The 23,095-nt window shown below is 39.8% G+C and overlaps 1 protein-coding gene across 1 annotated transcript in view; it reads right to left on the reverse strand.

Annotated features, from left to right (window-relative positions):
* Positions 1-23,095, reverse strand: part of LOC139369702 (RALY heterogeneous nuclear ribonucleoprotein) — a 187,702-nt gene that overhangs the window by 69,263 nt on the left and 95,344 nt on the right. Inside the window, exon 3 of the mRNA XM_071108964.1 lies at positions 21,660-21,938. Coding sequence (XP_070965065.1) covers positions 21,660-21,915 — 256 coding nt within the window. The 5' untranslated portion in view covers positions 21,916-21,938. The remainder of the gene's footprint in view (positions 1-21,659; positions 21,939-23,095) is intronic.

Consider the following 23,095-nt stretch of genomic DNA (forward strand, 5'->3'; position numbering starts at 1 on the left):
CTTTTTTTCGTTTAAATCGGTCCATATATACCCAAAATAGCTTTCTATGGAAGCTGTGTCATTCAGAAAAAAACATTGTTTTTAAACGCTGCGTCATTTTTTAAAATTAAAAAAGTCGACGATAAACTTTCACAAAACACTTCGAAATCCTTTTGTAATCCAACTTTAGGTATTAGTAAACGTTTATAATCTATCAAAATTATTACAGGGCGATGTATATTCAATAGCTCCTCGTCTGAAAATCAATGGCTGCCAATGTCCACATTCCCAGCATCCTGGTGGAGACTGGAAGAAACGGAAGCCAGATAGTTGGATTTTCCAACAAAAAATTCAATTGAAAATGACGACAATGGCGACATCGTGTGGAATTTGTATGAATTGCATGCAGGTCGATATTAAATTTTGTCCCCTTTTAACAACCCATGGAAGTGACTCATGGAAATTCTTTTTAGCTTTCAGAGAGCAGTTTTTCTTGCGTTTTTCAATGAAACACACGATCTGTTATAGTCACAGCCGTGATTTAACCAGTTTTAGAAACTTCAGAGTGTTTTCTATCCACACATACTAATCATATGCATATACTATATTCCTGGCATGAGTAGCAGGACGCTGAAAAGTTGCGCGATTTTTAACAGAATGTTCGAAAAAGGAGGGGGTAGAAGTAAGAGGTTTTAAACAACACTTTTTATGGATATCTTTAAGAAATGGCTTTCTTCTTGCCACTCTTCCATAAAGGCCAGATTTGTGCAATATACTGATATACTGATTGTTGTCCTATGGACAGATTCTCCCACCTCAGCTGTAGATCTCTGCAGTTCATCCAGAGTGATCATGGGCCTCTTGGCTGCATCTCTGATCAGTCTTCTCCTTGTATGAGCTGAAAGTTTAGAGGGACGGCCAGGTCTTGGTAGATTTGCAGTGGTCTGATACTCCTTCCATTTCAATATTATCGCTTGCACAGTGCTCCTTGGGATGTTTAAAGCTTGGGAAATCTTTTTGTATCCAAATCCGGCTTTAAACTTCTTCACAACAGTATCTCGGACCTGCCTGGTGTGTTCCTTGTTCTTCATGATGCTCTCTCTGCGCTTTTAACGGACCTCTGAGACTATCACAGTGCAGGTGCATTTATACGGAGACTTGATTACACACAGGTGGATTGTATTTATCATCATTAGTCATTTAGGTCAACATTGGATCATTAAGAGATCCTCACTGAACTTCTGGAGAGAGTTTGCTGCACTGAAAGTAAAGGGGCTGAATAATTTTGCACGCCCAATTTTTCAGTTTTTGATTTGTTAAAAAAGTTTGAAATATCCAATAAATGTCGTTCCACTTCATGATTGTGTCCCACTTGTTGTTGATTCTTCACAAAAAAATACAGTTTTATATCTTTATGTTTGAAGCCTGAAATGTGGCAAAAGGTCGCAAAGTTCAAGGGGGCCGAATACTTTCGCAAGGCACTGTATCTTCGAAATATTCTTACTCTCCCCTTTACTCTCGCCATTTAAAAAATAAATACTTAAAATGTATTTTAAGAAAACAAAAATCATGAATAAATAGACAGTATAAAAACAGTAGTAAGCATAAATCATTCACATTTAACTCCTTGCATTTCTATAAAGGGCATATTGTACTTGCTGTTACAATAAGAAATATATTTCAAACAGTTATAGAAAACAAGTATTAACAGGTGTAATGATAATGTCCCTACAACATCCTGTATTAGGAGGAAACCAAAAAAAAAATATTCTACAAGACAATATTCTATCGTCCTATTGGCAAGGTAATCATTCACCAGGTCCTTTAAAAGTGACCAGCTCTTCCACACTGGAATCAGTCTCACATAGATAGCTATTAGAAATTATGTTCTGACAGTCTGCAGGTAGTAAGGAATTCTTCTTCCATTCGAATTCTTCTTCCGTTCCACTGGTTGATAAGAACTCTCTAATGAACACTTCACCGGTGATCTTGTATCATTTCAAGTACAGTCCTTGGATCAAGGGATATTGCTTCAGCTTCAGACTGTAAATTCACATAACCTGTAACGAAGGAAACAAAAAAGTGAAAGTAACATGTCCTGGTTTCAAGAGAAATAGATTTCCCTAAGTAAGCATGTCCCGATTTTCAGGAAAATGTTGGCTAGATATCCCTAATATGATGACTCCTGTGTACAACATAGAAGCTTATCAGGTTCTGATTATCTTACTATGCTTCTTCACCCAAGATTGGCCCCCGATTGCTAATCAATCAGTTCTAAATTCTCCAGACTCCGCTTTGTCATCAAAATGGACAACCTTGCAATGAGTGACATGTATCCGTCGTGATTTTCCCTGGACTTTTACTGCTGACCTCATGAGCAAAACTTGATAAGGACCTTCCCATTTTGGCCCTATTTCTTTTACCATCACCCACTGTCCTGGTACTACGTCATGTACCCACTCAGGGCTTATTCCCCACTCCTCTTGTCTGTCTGCTTCCCATACTGCATTAAAGAGTTGTATGCAATAGTTAAGCATTGTGTCACTCATAAGGTGAACAACTGCTTTCCTCAAATCTAACGTGCCTGCCACTATCACATTGTCCATTGTAGTAACTGCCCAGCCTGCCTTCCACCCCCCCTCCACAATGCTTAAACTGCCTATGTATAAGATAAACTCAGGGTTTTCCAACAGATGACTCTTATTAACCCTATCAGAGAGCTGATCCAAAACCAACTCACAACAGTCGTGTTCAAATAATGTGGTATCTGTAAGATACATCAGAGTGGCTGGATTACATGTGGTGCCACGTTGTATGATGATGTTAGGAGCCTCCACTACTTTAGTAGCGGCCATAGCTTCTTTGCTAGCACACTGGTTCCATATCCAAAGTTCCACACTCGTTTTTCTTCGTAGTCCAAATAGGATGGTTCTGAACTGTAGATCCCTGCAGTTGTCTAATTTTCCACTTCACCTTCCCTTCATAAATGTTCAATGTATAGTCAAGTTGCATAATAACATCAAGACCTAAAATAGGTTGTTCAAATGAGCCTATCCACACCCCTGCATCAATCTTCATTGGACCAATAGAAATTGATAATGATTTAGTCTGTTTCATATCTGTCTGTCTCCCCCCCCAACTCCTGTTGCTCTTCTTGCCCGTGTACTGTACTGAGGACATATATGTTTTGCATAAGATATGGGCAATACAGTGACTTCAGCACCCGTATCTACAAAAAAAATCTACAGCAAAGTTGTTAATCATGTTCACATATATTCCAGCTGAATTCATATGTACACCAGCTGAGATGGGACGTAAGAGGGGGCCTTGTTAGTTTACTTTCACAGCATCCAGCTGAGCCGTAGAGAGTTTCTTAAATTTCTGCATCAGCATTGTATCATTGAGGCAGTTGTCCTGTTTCCATTTTCCCTTAGACGGACCCTATTTCTTCTGGCAATTCATCATAAGATTTAGTTTTCTTTTCCGACATTCTCGTTGTGAACAGAAATGCAGCAATAATTACATACACCAGGTTTCTCTTCTGCTGAACGAATAATGTTATAGGTTTCACTCGTAACCCGCAGAACTCTGATAACAGCCGGTTTATTATGTTGATTGATGTCTCTGTCCAGTTGGGACAACCTGTCGATGATGTTGCCGTAGTTTTGTCTCTCCCAGTCATTAGTTGTGGAAACAAACGTTTTTCGCAAATCATCATGTATGGATTGCATCAGCTGATGAGTGATTGCCCCATTTTTGGAGGAATTGTGTGTATCTTCATCTTCCATGTCAGGTAACCCACTGTGTATAACCACCGTCGCTCTAAACCTTTCTTCAAATTCAACAAAAGTTTATTTTGTTTTTTGAACACATTTGGTTCTCTCTCCCCAATTAGTGCTTGCATTAGTCAGACCCTTAAGGAAAACATGTATGGTTCTCCATCCATCCACCACATCTTGCTCTTCACCATCCACAGCTCTAAACTATTTTCTTCAAGTACACCATGTTCACTGTTGTTCAAAACAAAGGCTAATAACTGTAACCCATCATAAGGATGTAGATTGTAGAGTTTCTTATAGTGCTTCAAATGGTCCCATGTTTTCATACCCACTTCTTGTGGATGTTTCAACGTTTTTGACTATTCATCCAACTGTTTTGGAGATGCTGATTTGTGCGTGATAACTGTCAGAAGAGGTTTGTCTTTACTACCTTTTACAGCCTGTGTTCTGGTTGGCCTAAGACATCGTTCGTCACCGCTGTCAGTATCTGTTGACTCAAAGCCAGGCAGTACTGACCAGATGCTTGAAACCCGATCATCCTTGCGCAACTCAGCCTGAGGGAACAAATGGTCCGCAGGTGGGTGTCAAGTCTGTTTTAACTACCCTTGCCTGTAATTGTTGAATTTCTACTTTCAAGGTTTTGATTTGTTCACCGAGAGCTTTCAAATTATCCTTCTCTCTTCAATGTCCTGTTACGATTCTCCAGAAATGATTTCTCATCACGTTTTCTTACCATCGTGTCTTTGTCAAGGAATTAGACATTCTCTGTATTTCCCCCCCAGCTTTTTGTATATCAGACAGATTCCATATTCCATCTTTGTCAACAATGACAGAATATTTATTTATTATCTCTCTACACTTCTTTACTTTGAAATGGTTCTTCATATCACTAGATAGTGAATTTAAAATATCTTTCATGCTCACATCCGGAGGAGCTGTTCCGCCCTTTTCCAGAGTGGCCTTCTAACGTAACAATGGCATTATAATATACACTACAGTCCAAAAGTTTGGGGCCACTTAAAATTGTACTTGTTTTCAAAGAAATAACATCAAATTAATCAGAAATACAGTCTAGACATTGTTAATGTTGGAAATTACTATTGTAGCTGGAAACAGCAGATGTTTTTTATGGAATATCTACATAGGCATACAGAGGCCCATTATCAGCAACCATCACTCCTGTTTTCCAATGACACGTTGTGTTAGCTAATCCAAGTTTCTCATTTTAAAAGGCTAATTGGTCATTAGAAAACCCTTTTGCAATTATGTCAGCACAGCTGAAAACTGTTGTTCTGATTAAAGAAGCAATAAAATTGTCCTTTAGACTAGTTGAGTATCTGGAGCATCAGCATTTGTGGGTTCAATTACAGGCTCAAAATGGCCAGAAACAAAGGACTTTCTTCTGAAACTCGTCAGTCTATTCTTATTCTGAGAAATGAAGGCTATTTCATGCGAGAAATTGCCAAGAAACTGAAGATCTCGTACAACTCTGTGTACTACTCCCTTCACAGAATAGCACAAACTGGCTTTAACCAGAATAGAAAGAGGAGTGGGAGGCACCGGTGCACAACTGAGCAAGAGGACATTCAAATGTCTAGTTTGAGAAACAGATGCCTCACAAGTTTTCAACTGGCAGCTCATTAAATAGTACCCGCAAAACAAAAGTCTCAACGTCAACAGTGAAGAGGTGACTCCTGGATGTAGACCTTCTAGGCAGAGTTGCAAAGAAAAAGCTATATCTCAGACTGGCCAATAAAAATAAAAGATTAAGATGGGCAAAAGAACACAGACACTGGACAGAGGAACTCAGAGATACAGTGCCTTGCGAAAGTATTCGGCCCCCTTGAACTTTGCGACCTTTTGCCACATTTCAGGCTTCAAACATAAAGATATAAAACTGTATTTTTTTGTGAAGAATCAACAACAAGTGGGACACAATCATGAAGTGGAACGACATTTATTGGATATTTCAAACTTTTTTAACAAATCAAAAACTGAAAAATTGGGCGTGCAAAATTATTCAGCCCCCTTAAGTTAATACTTTGTAGCGCCACCTTTTGCTGCGATTACAGCTGTAAGTCGCTTGGGGTATGTCTCTATCAGTTTTGCACATCGAGAGACTGACATTTTTTCCCATTCCTCCTTGCAAAACAGCTCGAGCTCAGTGAGGCTGGATGGAGAGCATTTGTGAACAGCAGTTTTCAGTTCTTTCCACAGATTCTCGATTGGATTCAGGTCTGGACTTTGACTTGGCCATTCTAACACCTGGATATGTTTATTTTTGAACCATTCCATTGTAGATTTTGCTTTATGTTTTGGATCATTGTCTTGTTGGAAGACAAATCTCCGTCCCAGTCTCAGGTCTTTTGCAGACTCCATCAGGTTTTCTTCCAGAATGGTCCTGTATTTGGCTCCATCCATCTTCCCATCAATTTTAACCATCTTCCCTGTCCCTGCTGAAGAAAAGCAGGCCCAAACCATGATGCTGCCACCACCATGTTTGACAGTGGGTATGGTGTGTTCAGGGTGATGAGCTGTGTTGCTTTTACGCCAAACATAACGTTTTGCATTGTTGCCAAAAAGTTCAATTTTGGTTTCATCTGACCAGAGCACCTTCTTCCACATGTTTGGTGTGTCTCCCAGGTGGCTTGTGGCAAACTTTAAACAACACTTTTTATGGATATCTTTAAGAAATGGCTTTCTTCTTGCCACTCTTTCATAAAGGCCAGATTTGTGCAATATACTGATATACTGATTGTTGTCCTATGGACAGAGTCTCCCACCTCAGCTGTAGATCTCTGCAGTTCATCCAGAGTGATCATGGGCCTCTTGGCTGCATCTCTGATCAGTCTTCTCCTTGAATGAGCTGAAAGTTTAGAGGGACGGCCAGGTCTTGGTAGATTTGCAGTGGTCTGATACTCCTTCCATTTCAATATTATCGCTTGCACAGTGTTCCTTGGGATGTTTAAAGCTTGGGAAATCTTTTTGTATCCAAATCCGGCTTTAAACTTCTCACAACAGTATCTCGGACCTGCCTGGTGTGTTCCTTGTTCTTCATGGTGCTCTCTGCGCTTTTAACGGACCTCTGAGACTATCACAGTGCAGGTGCATTTATACGGAGACTTGATTACACACAGGTGGATTGTATTTATCATCATTAGTCATTTAGGTCAACATTGGATCATTCAGAGATCCTCACTGAACTTCTGGAGAGAGTTTGCTGCACTGAAAGTAAAGGGGCTGAATAATTTTGCACGCCCAATTTTTCAGTTTTTGATTTGTTAAAAAAGTTTGAAATATCCAATAAATGTCGTTCCACTTCATGATTGTGTCCCACTTGTTGTTGATTCTTCACAAAAAAATACAGTTTTATATCTTTATGTTTGAAGCCTGAAATATGGCAAAAGGTCGCAAAGTTCAAGGGGGCCGAATACTTTCGCAAGGCACTGTATACACAATGTTTATACATTTATTTTACCCCAAAATATATCCCCTTTTGATTACTCAAATATTTTTTCTGTTGGGTCTGGCTACCCGTAAAAAAACGTATGTTCACCTCGAAAAGCTCATTGAAGCCTTACATTAACCATACATAAAAATTGCTACTCAACTAGCAACTCACTTCTATGCAACAAGGTTACACAAAAAGAAAGGTCTCGAACCTTTTTAATAGAGGATTTGAACCCCTATAATAGAGAACAAACCTGTTACAGAGGACACAAACCACTAACTGAGCAAACAAAGGACTATACTTTGTAATAGAACAAAGGACTTGAACCCTTATACATCACAGATACGTATCACTCATTGCATGCACACATTTTAACCTGATTGGTTCTTTTAAAATTATATTTGTCTAGACTCACCCAGCACTTATGCCATCAATCAGGAGATTAAGAGTTGACTCCCCAAAGTGGGTTGTGCTCAGCCTTCTCTCTTTCTTCTGGAACAACACCCAGTTGAGTTTTTCTTGTTGTTGTTCAGACCAAGTCATCCGGGTTACGCCACCAAATGTTAGCAGTTGATGTTACTCTTCAATAACACATGCCCCAAAGTAAATCAGGGGTGGGGGGGAAATAGGTTTATTCAAAGCGAACAAATCATGCATGGAAGTAATGTTCATGCTCCCCTGTCCTCAGTGATTCTCTCCTGTGGTTCTCTCCACAGAACAAAGGATAGGATGTTGTTTTATAACCCAGCCATAGCCTGTGGTTGACCAATTAGAATTCCTTGCAATAAAACTGTGCCAATGGCCAAATAACAAGTATCCTATTTCAGATTGAACCAATGAGAACGTGCCACACGTAGTTATGACAACCAACTATTCCCATTGATAAATTCCCTATTGACCGTTAGTACTTTTGACCTCTCGTCCTCTGCGTTGTGTACTTATCTTCAAAATATTCTTACACTAGTCTCCTTCTTATTGGTGTCCTTTAGAAGTGGTTTCTTTGCAGCAAATCGACCATGAAGGCGTGATTCACGCTGTCTCCTCTGAACAGTTGATGTTGTTACTTGAACTCTGTGAAGCATTTATTTGGGCTGCAATTTCTGAGGCTGGTAACACTAATGAACTTATCCTCTGTAGCAGAGGTAACTCTGGGTCTTTCAAATCAAATAATTATCAATTATTTGTCACATACACATGGTTAGCAGATGTTAATGCGAGTGTAGCGAAATGCTTGTGTCTCTAGTTCCGACAGTGCAGTAATATCTAACAATTCCCCATCAACTACCTAATACACACAAATCTAAAGGGGTGAATGAGAATATGTTCATGTAAGTATATGGATGAGCGATGGCAGAGCGGCATAGGCAAGGTGCAATCGATGCTATAAAATACAGTATAAACATGTGATATGAGTAATGTGAAATATGATATCATTATTAAAGTTGCATTATTTAGAGTGGCATTGTATAAAGTGAATACTGATCCATTTATTAAAATGGATGCTCTCGATTGTGCATCTGTAAAAATGTGCGCTGTTGCGCCTTCTTCACCACACTGTCCTTTCCTGTGGCGATCCTCATGAGAGCCAATTTCATCATAGCGCTTGATGGTTTTTGCGACTGCACTTGAAAAAACTTTCAAAGTTCTTGACATTTTCTGGATTAACTGACCTTCATGTCTTAAAGTAATGATGGATGGTCGTTTCTCTCTGCTTATTTGAGCTGTTCTTGCCATAATATGGACATGGCCTTTTACCAAATAGGGCAGTAGGGAAATGGCTGCCTAAATATGATCCTCAAACAGAGACAACGATAAACTGCTGCCTCTGATTGGGAACCATACCAGGCCAACATAGAAATACACACACTAGATCAACCACCCTAGTGCTGGTGTAGGTGATCAGGTCCTGTACCTATCCTGTCAGACAGTCACAATAAACAAGGAACAACTTCAAATCTGTGGTGCTTTTATGGGATGTATTGACATAATGCAATCTCTGTATTGGTCATATAACAATCTCTGTATTGGTCATATTACAGAGGCTAGACGAGGCAGAGTGTCGGATATCAATGCTTGAGGACGACAACGATCGACTGATTAAGAACGCAGAGAAGAAAGCCAAACCGTATGAGGATCTCCACAGAAGCGTGCAAGTCGAGTCCACCATTCCCTAGCATTATTACCACGCGAGAATCAGCCGCCTAGACCGGTCATCATCCTCTTTCTCAGGGATCTGGAGAGAGGAGTACTGGCCACTGTGAATGGAATGTATCGGGAGAAGAGAGAGGTGAACTGGAAGAGCTGCAAGCTATCATTCTTTCCTGATATGACCAAGGAGCTAGCAGATAAAATTATACTTTTTACCGCAACAAGGAAAGGCTGAAAGAGTTGGATATAGTCTCACACTCGCCTACCCAGCTGTGCTACCCTTTTCATGGAAGGGGGAAAGACAGCTTCGATGGAATTCCTCAAGAAAAACTCAGAGGCCCAGAAATAAGGGCATGGATCGCATAGCTATTTTGGCCGGTATCTGTGTGACACACTATCGCAAAGACACTGTGAAATGACAATTAGGCTATTTGTGAATTTCAGACTGTATAGCTACAATGTTATTTTGGTCACTGGAGGTTTAGCCGGTTGGCTACTCAGTGACTATATTCAACTTGCCTGGTCAAAACTAAAGCTTCTTTGGGGTACCCCCTCTTCTTCTCAATTTCTGCCTAAAGACATACCCTAATCTAACTGCCTGTAGCTCAAGTCCAGAAGCAAGGATATGCATATTCTTGGTATCATTTGAAGGGAAACACTCTGCATTTTGTGGAAATGTGAATTGAATGTAGGAGAATATAACACAATAGATCTGGTAGAAGAAAATACAAGGAAATAAACATGTTTCTGTTTTTTATTGTTGCTGCATCATCTTTCAAATGACCAAGAACAGCCAAACATACAGACAGGATGCTGGGGATGATTTTAATGAAGAACATAAGTTAGCAACAATAGCTGAGCAAAGTTTTAGACAGATAACTTTAAAAAATGAGCGAGTTACACGACATTGAGCATGAAGTCACCCAGGTGTCCCACACAAATGTAACCAAATGTACCCAAGTGGCCGAATTGGTACAGTGATACATTTTGAAGGAAAGAACTATATACAAAATACATAAATGCTACTTTTAACACACACCAAAAAATATATATATAAAAAATAAAAAATAACAAGGGTAACTATTTACTCGGTCTCGCTTTCTCTATAAATTCCCTCTATAATTTGGGTTAAATCTGTATACCTAGACTTTGTTTTAGCTTTTCCTGATTTATTCGCCATAATTTAAATATATAAACTTGCTGAAAATGCTATTGACTATGTACTGCTATGCGTAACACTTGTGGCTCCGTCAAGAAGGATATGGAATGGCAAATTAACCTCTTTTACGCTAGAGTTTACGACAAAGGCTGGTCTTCGAACATATAATCATTACATATGGCTATCTTTCAAGCTAGATTTCAAGATGATCAGTGGTCATTGGGCCAAAATACAGTCAATCAACGATAGACAGGTCCTACCATTGGTGAGCAATGAGGTCATTGATTGGTGTCTTCAAATGGGTTTGTTTCGGCCAATACATCCCGGGAAAAGAACCATCACGTATGGTTGTGTTAGTAACAACCAGAGGATTGCAATGAAACCAACCATGACTGGATAAACGTTTGTTTAGTGTGTCTAATTACCACGAACGCTTCGTCCAAATTTGAATGAGACGGAAATCACGACGCGAGCGGTTTACAAATGTTTCGTGTTAGGCTATAAAAATGGATGTTATCAAACAAAACGAACATTCACTGTGTAGTTAGGACACTTGGCATTGTCACCAGAGTAAGATCTTCAAAGGTAAGCGATTTATTTTATTGTTATTTCTGACTTTCGTGACGCTAATGCTTGTTTGGAAAATGCTAGTAATACTTGTGTGTGCGGGGAGCTGTCCTCAGAAAATCGCATGGTTTGCTTTCGCAGTAGAGCCTTTTTGAAATCTGACACAAAGCGGCTGGATTAACAAGATGTTAATATTTTAAATGATGTAAGATACATGTATTTACAATAATGTTTACTATAACAAATGGTGTATTTAGAATGTTAGCACTTTCACCGGATGTTGCCCTGGTGGGACGCTATCGTCTCACCTACCCTATAGAGGTTTTTAAGCAAGGATGTGGTCAAGTCAGTAGATGGAACTAACAACTTTGACATTATTTTGAATTGATCTGATTTTATATGGTTGCATAGAAAATGTTGTTCTCCCCTTTCCATTTCAGTTTTGTTTATTTTGCTTCTCTACTCTTTTTACTCCTTGCCATTTGGTGGGTGAATATAAGTATTGTTAGCTATGGCTAGGCACTACAGAGGGTAGTGCGTATGGCCCAGTACATCACTGGGGCTAAGCTGCCTGCCATCCAGGACCTCTACACCAGGCGGTGTCAGAGGAAGGCCCTAAAAATGGTCAAAGACCCCAGCGACCCCAGTCATAGACTGTTCTCTCTACTATCGCATGGCAAGCGGTACCGGAGTGCCGAGTCTAGGACAAAAATGCTTCTCAACAGTTTTTACCCCCAAGCCATAAGACTCCTGAACAGGTAATCAAATGTCTATCCGGACTATTTGCATTGTGTACCCCCCAACCCCAAACCCAACCCCACTTTTCACGCTGCTGCTACTCTCTGTTTATCATATATGCATAGTCACTGTAACTATACATTCATGTACATACTACCTCAATTGGCCCGACCAACCAGTGCTACCGCACATTGGCTAACCGGTCTATCTGCATTGTGTCCCACCACCCACCAGCACCTCTTTTTACGCTACTGCTACTCTCTTCGTCATATATGCATCGCTACTTTAACCATACCCACATGTACATACTACCTCAATCAGCCGGACCAGTGTCTGTATGTAGTCTCGCTACTTTTATAGCCTCGCTACTTTATATAGCCTTCCTTTTTACTGTTGTTTTATTTCTTTACCGAACTATTGTTCACCTAATACCTTTTTTTGCACTATTGGTTCTAACCAATAGTGCAAAAAAAGGTATTAGGTGAACGATGTATAGAGCCTGTAAGTAAGCATTTCACTGTAAGGTGCAACCTTTTGTAGTCAGCGCACGTGACAAAAACTTTGATTTGATATTCTGGTATATGCTGGTTAAATAAGCTGAAGAAATGGGGTGCACGCTTTCACGCATTTATATATTTTTTTACTAAGGTGTGCTGTATATTTTCAAGTAGACAGCTAAATTGAGAAGGGGAGGGGGTTGGGACTAGGGTGACCACTTGTAAGTGTCTCGTGGACTGTGTAAGAGAGGGCTTTTCTCTTTAAGTAGAAAAACAGAGAGGGGTGGGGTGGTTGTTACTGTTTTGTGTTTTGTATTGTGTCGTCAGGTTCATGGCGCGTGCAAGTGTTTTTGGCACGACAAAGGTTGAGATTGTAATATATGACAACATCAAAAATGATTGATTTTCAATAATTCTAATACCTAATATGCAAGGTTTGATAAATGTCATAAAACATATACGAAGTTAATTTCATGGAATATCAACTGTTCACAGAATCGTATTAAGTGGAAGGAATGTTTTTGTTATCTCAAATCCCAACAGGCTGACATAGCTTTTATCCAAGAAACACATTCGATTGATTCAGAGGCTGCTAAATTGAAAATGTATTGTGTTGGGCAGGTATTTCATAGCTCATTTTCAAGTTACAATTTTGTGTTACAATTTTGGTACATAAAAAGTTTAATTTTGTCATGTTAAAGCAACATAAGGATGAGGAAGGATGAATGATTTGTGTTGAGGCTCTGGTAAATGGTAATACGGTTACTATGTGTAATATTTATGCACCAAACAGGGAGGATCCTTGGTTTTTCCATAAGGTTAATATGGTCATGGGATAAATAATTGGTGGCAATACAATGGGAGACTTTAACCAGGTTCAACATGGTATCCTTGATAAAACGATGTATTCTAAACCTGTACCAGGGGACAGAGCAGTGATACAACTATTAATGAGGGATTTGGGTCTGGTAGATATATGGAGACTTGCCAATCCCAGAGAGAAGGAATATACATTTTATTCTCATAACCATGAATCAAATTCCAGGATTGATTACTTCCTAATTTAAAAGAGTATGACTAAAGATGTCATAGATAGTAAAATAGGGGTTATTTCTTTGACTGACCACGCAACAGTGGAATTATGTATAGCAGTTGAGGCTGATATGGCTAAGAAAATAATTAGATGGAGGATGAATACGTTCTTATTCCAAGATGAAACATTTCATCTTTCTCTCAATGAAGACCTCAAGTTTTGTTTTAAAACAAACATTGGTGCCACTGACAAATTGAGTACAGTATGGGAGGCCTCTAAAGCTTATGTTTGGGGCAAAATAATAGCACACACCAGTAGAAAGAAAAGGGAAGATAGAGAAAGAGTTGAAAAACCAGAGTCTCAAATTAAAGAGCTGGAAAAATAGTTATCCAAGAAAAATACTGTTGAGTCACTGTTGAAACAAGTCTGTGATTTGAAGTTTCAATTACATGAAATATTTAACAAAAAGGCTGAATATGCAACGTTTCGGCTGAGGACAAACTTTGATGAAAGTGGTGACAAAACAGGTAAAATATTGGCTAGACAATTGAACCAAAACGATGCCAGTTTTGTAATACCAGCTATCAAAAATGGAAGTGGGGAGGTAATGACTGGTACAAAAGATATTAACAATTTGCTTTGTGACTTTTATTTGACTCTTTATAAGTCTGAAAGTAGCTTAGACCCAACTAAAATGAATGCCTTTTTTTCAAAGATGGCTAAGGACAACAAAGTCAATGTATTGGAGTGGCCATCACACAGCCCTGACCTCAGTCCTATAGAAAATTTGTGGGCAGAACTGAAAAAGCGTGTACAAGCAAGGAGGCCTACAAACCTGACTCAGTTACATCAATTCTGTCAGGAGGAATGGGCCAAATTCACCCAATTTATTGCGGGAAGCTTGTGGAAGGCTACCCAAAACGTTTGGCCCAAGTTAAACAATTTAAAGGCAACGCTACCAAATACTAATTGAGTGTATGTACACTTTTGAACCACTGGGAATGTGACAAAATATATAAAACCTGAAATAAATCATTCTCTCTACTATTATTCTGACATATTACATTCTTAAAATGAAGTGGTGATCCTAACTGACCTACTAGGACAGGGATTTTTTTACTGGAACTGAGTTTAAATGTATTTGGCTCAGGTGTATGTAAACTTCCGACTTCAACTGAATAACCTTGAGAAGTTTGGCTTTGGCACTGGATTTATTAAGTGGTTTAAGGTATTATACTCCAATCCAAGAGCAGCAGTTCTCAGAAATTGTATGATCTCTTTCTTTTTTAATCTGTCGAGGGGAACACATCAGGGTAGTCCTCTCTCACCTCTCCTTTTTACTCTATTTTTGGAGCCCTTGGCAGCATTAATCAGAGCTGATTCAGGAATCAAATGAGTGATTGGAGGTGCCAGAGAACATAAACGTTTTTTACATGCTGACGACATATTTTTACTCATTAGGGAACCGGCCACATCAATCTCTTTGGCTTTGAACACAATTGACATGTTCTCACAGATATCTGCTTATAAGATTATTTGGCAGAAGTCAGAAACTATGCCTGTATCCAAATTCTGTCCTCCTGTTGCAATTACTTCATTACAGTTCAAATGGATACCATCAGGGATGAAATACCTGGGTGTAAAATTGAGCAACGAACTACTGAATATCATGCAAAGTAATATGATGTCACGACTACAAAAAACCAAGAATAATCTTGATAAATGGAGGTTGCTTAATCTTACTTTATGGGCTAAAATAAATACTGTTACAATTGTTGTGTCCCCAACGTTTTATTATGTGTCCATGATGCTCCCTGTGATCATTTCTCCCTTACTATTTAAGCATTACAATCAAATGATTAAGGATTATCTTTGGGATGGGAAAAATCCCAGAATAAATGTGAACAGGTTATATATTCCAAGGGATGAAGGAGGACTAGCATTACCCAATGTAGAACTGTACAACATATCATTTGAAGTAGCCAAATTGTCCAGACACTGGGACAATTATGATTTCCATTTGGGATGGACTCAGACAGACCTCTCAATCACAGTCCCGTTTAAGCCTATTGAGGCCTTATCACTCCAAAAAATTCAGAGACAGCTAACTGAAGAGGATAACCAACTCCTACAACATTCCTGAGAGGTATGGGTTAAGATTCAAAATATGTTTGGAATTTCACAGTTTAAACAAAAAGATTCCTCCATATGGCACAACCCATCGGTTTGCATAGGAAAACATTCATTTATCTGGGAGGTATGGCTTAGACAAGGCCTGCATGCACTAGGGGATCTATATGAGAAAGGAGTGCTTATGTCTTATCAGGACCTGAAGGGAACATTTAATTTGCCAGATAAGGGAGATTTCTGGAAATACTTTACAACTAAGGAGCTGCATGGGGTCTCTTATGAGTATTAACCTCCAGAGAGATTAAAACTTGTTACAACAATATTTCATGTTGTTAGGAATATCACACTCCGTTTCAGTGTTTTATAAAAGAGTCTCATATGCACAATATGGAAACTGTGAGAATTGAAGGTTGATTTGGCAGAGGGATCTGAATTGTGACATTGAGGAGGATGTATGGAAACATTTTGTTTCCAATGTAGGGTGGTGTACCAGGGATACAAGGGGGACATTTACACATTATAAGATTGTTCATAGATACTACTGTACCCCAGTTAGATTACTTAAAATGGGTTTATTGCAAAACAATTTATGCTGGAAATGCAATGGTGAAGTAAGTACCTTTCTTCATGCTATATGGGAATGTCCCATGTTGCTCCCTTTTTGGAAGAAGGTTCTTAAAAAGCTTGAAGAATGGGTGGGACAGCCTATCCCAGAGTCCCCACAGGTGTGCTTATTAGGGGATATCTATTTTACCACCAGGTATTAGCAAAGAAGAGTTTGGTCTTGCCTGTGTGGGTTTTCTTACTGCGGCTAGACTCATACTACGTAACTGGAAGAGCGCAGATAGTCCGAAATCAACAGATTGGCTGAAACTCATGGTGGAGACTGCATCTTATGAATCAAAGATAGCAAAATTACAGGAGAGGAAAGGGAAATTTAGCAAGATATGGGAACACTTATGGAATTATATAAGGGACATGCGGGTGAGAAGCTAGGGCATAAGTTAGAACAAATATATATGTAATGGGTGTTTTTTGGGCATTTAAAAAAATATTGTCATTTATTTTTATTTGCTGTTTAATTTTTCAACCACTGGTTAAAACGTGCTGTATTGTTTACTGACTTGTTGAGTGTTATGTTTTTGTTGTTATTAGTGTCATGTTGATAAATTAATAAAAAACTTTATTGACAAAAAAATAAATGAGGTGGTTACCATTGTCCTCAGACATCTCACGCTCACAGTCCAGAAGGTGGGGGGCAGATATTAATTGAGCCGACTCACTCTCATACACAGATTCTTCATTAGAATTACTAAATATCATTACTCTATACTCAATGGCTATCAGTATCTGTCAACAATTAAGGTGCAAGGCAGTTAACCCACTGTTTTCCGGGTGCCAGTGGCGTGAATGTTGATTAAGGCAGCCTCCCACACCTCTCTGATTCAGAGGGGTTGGGTTGAATGCATTCCATTGTACAACTGACTAGGTATCCCCCATTCCATTTCCTTTCCCTGTATGTGATGTGATAATCTGCGAGGTGATAACCTGTGTGATTTGTCAAAAATGGTAAGTCATGTGGTCCGGTTCTTATATACACTGTAACAAGCACATCGAAGATGTGTAATATCTGTCAAACATAGCCGCTGTTAGCTTAGCTGACACGTATCTCTTTTCTAAACAATATTACATTTCTCTGATGTGCCCACCAGAGAAGTGGTGCATTGTAAACAAGTCTAACTTATGTTTTGTTTTCTGTCAACACATCCTGTAATTTAAACTGGTTTATGGAATGAGTTTGGCTGTGAATGTGTTCCGTGCAATGCTTGGATGATGAAGTTTATCATTTATCTTTTACAATAAAAGGTGAAATTGAGGAATAAAGTTGTGAAGTCCTTTATTTTCCATCAGTACAAAACATTGTTTAGTCGATGCTTTTCAGACAACAATAATATTTAGACTCGTTTGTTGCATCATATGTAGACACCCTGTTGCTTCTGTTCAAATCCCATATTCGCGATTGTATGCACAGACCACTCAACAATGATCAAAAAATGTTTGATTGAACGCGACAGAAGGCTAGATGATGATCTTGGGTCAGTTTAGCATTTTCTCTACTAATGATTAAGATTAGTATTGGGGAGGGGAAGCTGATTCTAGATCTGTCTAGCCATAAAAGGGCAACATAAATGCCTGACAACCTTGATGTTTGTGCAGGCCTACCATCTCCACCAGAGGGAGGTGTTTAGCCATGCTAAGCCTCTATCTGCCTCTCCCTCCACTGGAATGTAGCTAAAGCTAGCATCAGTGGCCTGATCCCTAGCTGTCACTCTCTGGCTCCTGTGGACACAATCCTGATTGTGCTCTCTGGGCACACCCACCGTGTGGGGATTAAGGATGAGGCTGTGAGGTGTACGCTGGGGCCTCACACCACACTGAAAGCCTGTTAACTTGACTGTGACGTGAACGAGCTGTGTTTGAGTGTGAGTGTGTGTTTGCGAGAGAGAAAGTAGGTGTGAGCCTACAGTCTATATGTTGCAGATTGTGTGTAGTGTGTTTTTCAGTAGTGTGTGTGTGTATATGAGAAGGTGCGTGTTTGTGTGTGTGTGTGTGCATCAGGTTGTGTGTATCTTTGAAAGTCTTTGTTTATGTGTCTGTGCATGTGTGTTTGTGTCTCTGTTGGCATGTCCGAGTATTTCTGTCTGCCGGGACCAGGGTCTTTGAAAGCAGAGTTGGCACGAGTCAGTGAGCACTTTAAGCCCTCTCTGATTCCCCCTGTGATCCTACCCAGCTAGCACATTTGGTTCCTTGGAAGTTGTGGGAACGTACATTTTAGTTTTTTATGGGACGTTTTGTTAACGTTCTGAGAAATAATGTGTTTGTAAATAACATTCTCTGAACTTACTAACGTTTTCTTGTGTTTTTTTATGGAAAGTTTTCTTAAAGTTCTCAGAACAATTTGAGAACATGACTTTAAATAGAACCATGAGGAAACCTGTAGGAAACGTTATGCTGAAGTACTGAAATTCCAATAGAATGTTTTTTTTACAACATTCCCAATGTCAAACTAGTTGGAGAACGTTCCCAGAACATTACCAACATTTATATTAAATGTAACCATGTTTGAACTTTTAGGAAATGTTTGGTTAAAGTAAAGTTTTTTGTCATGAAATGAGCTGAGCACTATCCTGCACCATTCCCAGAAAGTGGGAAGGTTGTATTCAAAATAACCATAGGACAACAACGCTCTCACCAAGTTCTAAGAAACATATGGTTCTCAGAACGTTATGTGCTAGCTGGGTATGGGCACCTGCAGAGTCAACACCTGGCCCCGGCCTGCCCCTCATCTATCTGCATGAAGGGCAGCAAAGGCCCTGTTGCCGGGGTACATTACCGGTGGTTACAGCGGCCCATGCCACAGCTGATTAACCTAGAACTAATTTTGGAGGACAAAGTTGAAATGAAAACCGAGGTTTCCAGCTGCTAGTTAATAAGCGGTATCCTGAGCGTTATGTGATACAGAGGTGATATGTGTAAAGCTGTGTAGCCTGCATAAGTGGACTAGTCAAGCAATTTACTGCAGTGGCTAGCAACAGTATGTCTGCTTCCCAAATGGCACCCTATTCCCTATATAGGATTATGCCAATTGGACTCTGATCAAAAGTAGTGCATCATGAGAGATGATGTGTAGCTAAGAAAAGTGATATGTAATTTGATATCTATTTCATAACAATCTCTTTAGGCCCAATTCAGAGTCAAGTGCACACATCTCTTTTCTGTAAATCACTCATTGAGAGGAAAAAAATGTATATAAATAAATGTATAAAAATTCACGACAAATCAAAAATGTGACTTTTCTGGTCTTTTCCGCTACTCAAATTTAGTTCCCTGGAACTGTCCTGCTGGTGCTCTGTGTAATGGGGGGGTGAAGCTTTACCAGATAACCAGTAGCAGGGTGTTAAATGATTCCCAGTGCAGTGTAGTCTGTGCTGGTATTCCTCTGTGGCTCACCACACAGTCAGGAGGTTAATCTCCATGTTCCATTGAGATCAATACTCTGATAACAAGCACCACTCTTCAAAGGCCTGATAAGGACTACAGGGAGCGCTGTAAGAGTGGTTTATATACCCACTGCTCTTAGCTCCGGCCCAGAAGCTCTCTCTGCTCTCTCATTCCCAGAGGTAGTTGATGCAAGACCAAAATAAACATGGCCGACCTGTAGCTAAGGCTGCTGGATTATACATGGGGTACATACTAAAATGGAAATTAAATTTAACCATATTTTAACCTTTAGGAAATGTTATTTTAAAGTAATGTAATTACAAGCTCTCTATTAAGAGTTACCATGTGCTGAGAACAGTGTTTAATTTGAGCTGGATCCTGCTGGAACAGGATCTGGGACCTGTCCGTTTTGGACTGTTTCATTCTGGAACATATTTGGCCGGACCTAATTATTGTAACTTTTTGCAAAGTAAAAATTATAATAAAAGCAATTAAAGTTAATTTGAGTTGCCTTTTCGTTAATTCTTCTGCCACCAAGAAAAAAACATTTTCAATTTTCAAAAACAAAAGTACATTTTCAGCCTGGGCCTGATATTCTAAGAGTTGATTTGGGTTGGGCCGGCCCGGGCTTATTGTTTGCGCAACATTGTAACCTATGTTTGAGACCAACGCGTGACCATGGCTGTGTGAGAAGCGAGTCTGTATCACTCACAGAATTAGAATGAGATTCACTTTCTATGATCTCTCTCCCTCTCTCTCTGATTGACATGAGTCCGCAACTCTCATCGCTCAAGCGTTACACTTCATATTTATTTCCTTATAGAAATCATAGCCGCCCGAATGCTTATGGTGGAGCTTCAGTACCCCTGATTTATGGAAATAAATTTGCCAAAGTTAGACCTACTGTTCAAAAATAAATTAAATAATTCAGAATAGCCTACTACACCATGACAAAGCCTATAATTTAACCACAGAAGATCAATAGCTTCTTTAAAAAATAGCCTAGCTGTGGAGTGTAGCCCAATAACAAGGCATAGACTACAGTCGGGAACACAGGTCAAATCTGTCAGTGAACAAACAGCATGCAAACAAAACAGGCCTTTCGCAATATTTCAAATACAATGGTGGAAAAACACAGGTTGGAAGGCAAATGGCTCCTTCTGAAAAGAGAAGACCCCAATTTGTCTGCTGTAGGCTACTGAAATATTTCATCAACTTCCAAATATTGTTTTACAAAGTAAAACAAGAAAGAGAGAGGCTTTTAGAACGAGTGCATGGGCCATCACCAGCTACACATCATTGGGTGAGTCAGTGAAACTGGAAAGTATTTTTATGACAATAATTTCCTCCTCATATTGTAGCCTACATGTCTCCACACACCTAGGCTATTGATGGATTCAAGACAAGGTTCATTATTAGATTCTCAGTTAGTCAGTGTCAAAGTAGCCTGTCATTTTGATCATTTGTGCGGTATTAAGGTGCTTTCAAGATAACTGGGAACTCAGAAAAAACGAGGTCGATTCATGACTTCAGTTAACTTCAGGTCGGAAAGCTGGAGCTCTGGAAAGAGGCCCGAGTTGACTGACAGTTCAAAACAAATTTTTCCAGGTGGAGCTATTTTTTTCCCAGCTGTCTTGAATTGCACTGAAGTTGGAGATTTCCCAGTTCCGAATTCCCAGTTGTTTCGAACGCGGCATAAAATAATATTATGCCAAATGTTTTATTATGTAGAATTGCATAAAATGCAAGGCCAACATTTTCCCAGATCCTAGGCCACAAAAAAATATTCTCCATGTATGCAACTTCTGTAAGTGCCTCTACTCTACGCTACTACGCAAATGAGATGATATGCATGCAATGCTTCTTTATAAAGGTGATTTTTGTTTTCATGCATTCTGGTACCTCAGAGCTCCCCAGGTCACCCCCCTTTCGAGCTCACTTTTTGTTCCGGCACCTCCTGATTTACAAATGAAGCACTGGCTGAGAATGTTCCTAAACCAAGCAACTATCATGCACCATTCCCAGAAAGTTGTGGGAAGGTTGTATGCAAACATAACCATAGGTCAACCACGCTCTCACCAAACTCTAAGAAACATATGGTTCTTAGAACGTTATGTGCTAGCTGGGTAGTATTCACTATTCAGACGAATGAGAGAAGAACCCAAACAGGACTCACCCAAAGTCTGTCCCGCCAGCATTCGTCCGTTTTCCCCAATAACAGCCCCACTGGCATGCCTCTCGCTGGCGTACTGGACAAAGGCGTAGCCCTTGTGCACAGAGCAGCCCAGCATGCGGCCATATTTCGAGAAGATGGTCTCCACATCCATCTTCTTCACCACCGCTGTGTTGAGGTTACCGATGAACACGCGTGAGTTGATGGACTTGGGGTCGTTCTTGTTCGTGACGTTGCTGGTCTGAACCTTCAGAGACATCTTGGTTAGGAACCTCAAAATATCTGCGATGAGGGGGGAAAAGGATGATAAACAAAAATTGTAAGTTCCTTTTCTTTGGATGATAAGTTGCTCTTCAACTTTTTTTGTTTTGTTTTGGAAGTCAATGAATTATACTGTAAGTCCCCTGGTGGATGTTTTGCTGTGGTAGATATTCTACTTGCTGCGAGGACAAAACTGTGTTGGTTTACTGAGGTGCTATGAGTTAATAGAGAAATACTAGACAAGATATGCAGAATTCCTTTCAACAATCGATAATGATGGACAAAAGAAAACCAAATAACATCAAGGTTGCCATCACTTAACAGACTTCTGTCACTTCCCATTGCAACTAAATGCATGCTCTTCAAACGATCGCTGCCCGCCCGCCCTGCATCAGTACTCTGGATGGTTCTGATTTAGAATATGTGGACAACTACAAATACCTAGGTGTCTGGTTAGACTGTAAACTCTCCTTCCAGGCTCACATTAAGCATTGCCAATCCAAAATGAAATCTAGAATTGGCTTCCTGTTTCGTAACAAAGCATCCTTCACTCATGCTGCCAAACAAACCCTCGTAAAACTGACTATCCTGCCGATCCTTTACTTCGGCGATGTCATTTACAAAATAGCCTCCAACACTACTCAGCAAACTGGATGCAGTCTACCACAGTGCCATCCGTTTCGTCACCAAAGCCCCATATACTACCCACCACTGCGACATGTATGCTTTCGTTGGCTGGCCCTCGCTTCATATTCGTCACCAAACCCACTGCCTCCAGGTCATCTATAAGTCTTTGCTAGGGAAAGTCCCACCTTATCTCAGCTCACTGGTCACCATAGCAGCACCCAGCCATAGCACGCTCTCCAACAGGTATGTTTCACTGGTCACCCTCAAAGCCAATTCCTCCTTTGGCCGCCTTTCCTTCCAATTTTCTGCTGCCAATGACTGGTACGAATTGCAAAAATTACTTAAGCTGGAGACCCATATCTCCCTCACTAACTTTAAGCTCCAGCTGTCAGAGCGTCTCACAGATCACTGCACCTGTACACAGCATCTGTAAATAGCCCATCCAACTAGCTCATCCCCATAATGTTTTTTTTTTTTGCTTCTTTGCACCCCAGTATCTTCTACACATCTATCACTCCAGTGTTTAATTGCTAAATTGTAATTATTTTGCC

The sequence above is a fragment of the Oncorhynchus clarkii genome, chromosome 17, assembly GCF_045791955.1.
Source record: "Oncorhynchus clarkii lewisi isolate Uvic-CL-2024 chromosome 17, UVic_Ocla_1.0, whole genome shotgun sequence".
In the NCBI taxonomy this organism is placed as follows: domain Eukaryota; kingdom Metazoa; phylum Chordata; class Actinopteri; order Salmoniformes; family Salmonidae; genus Oncorhynchus; species Oncorhynchus clarkii.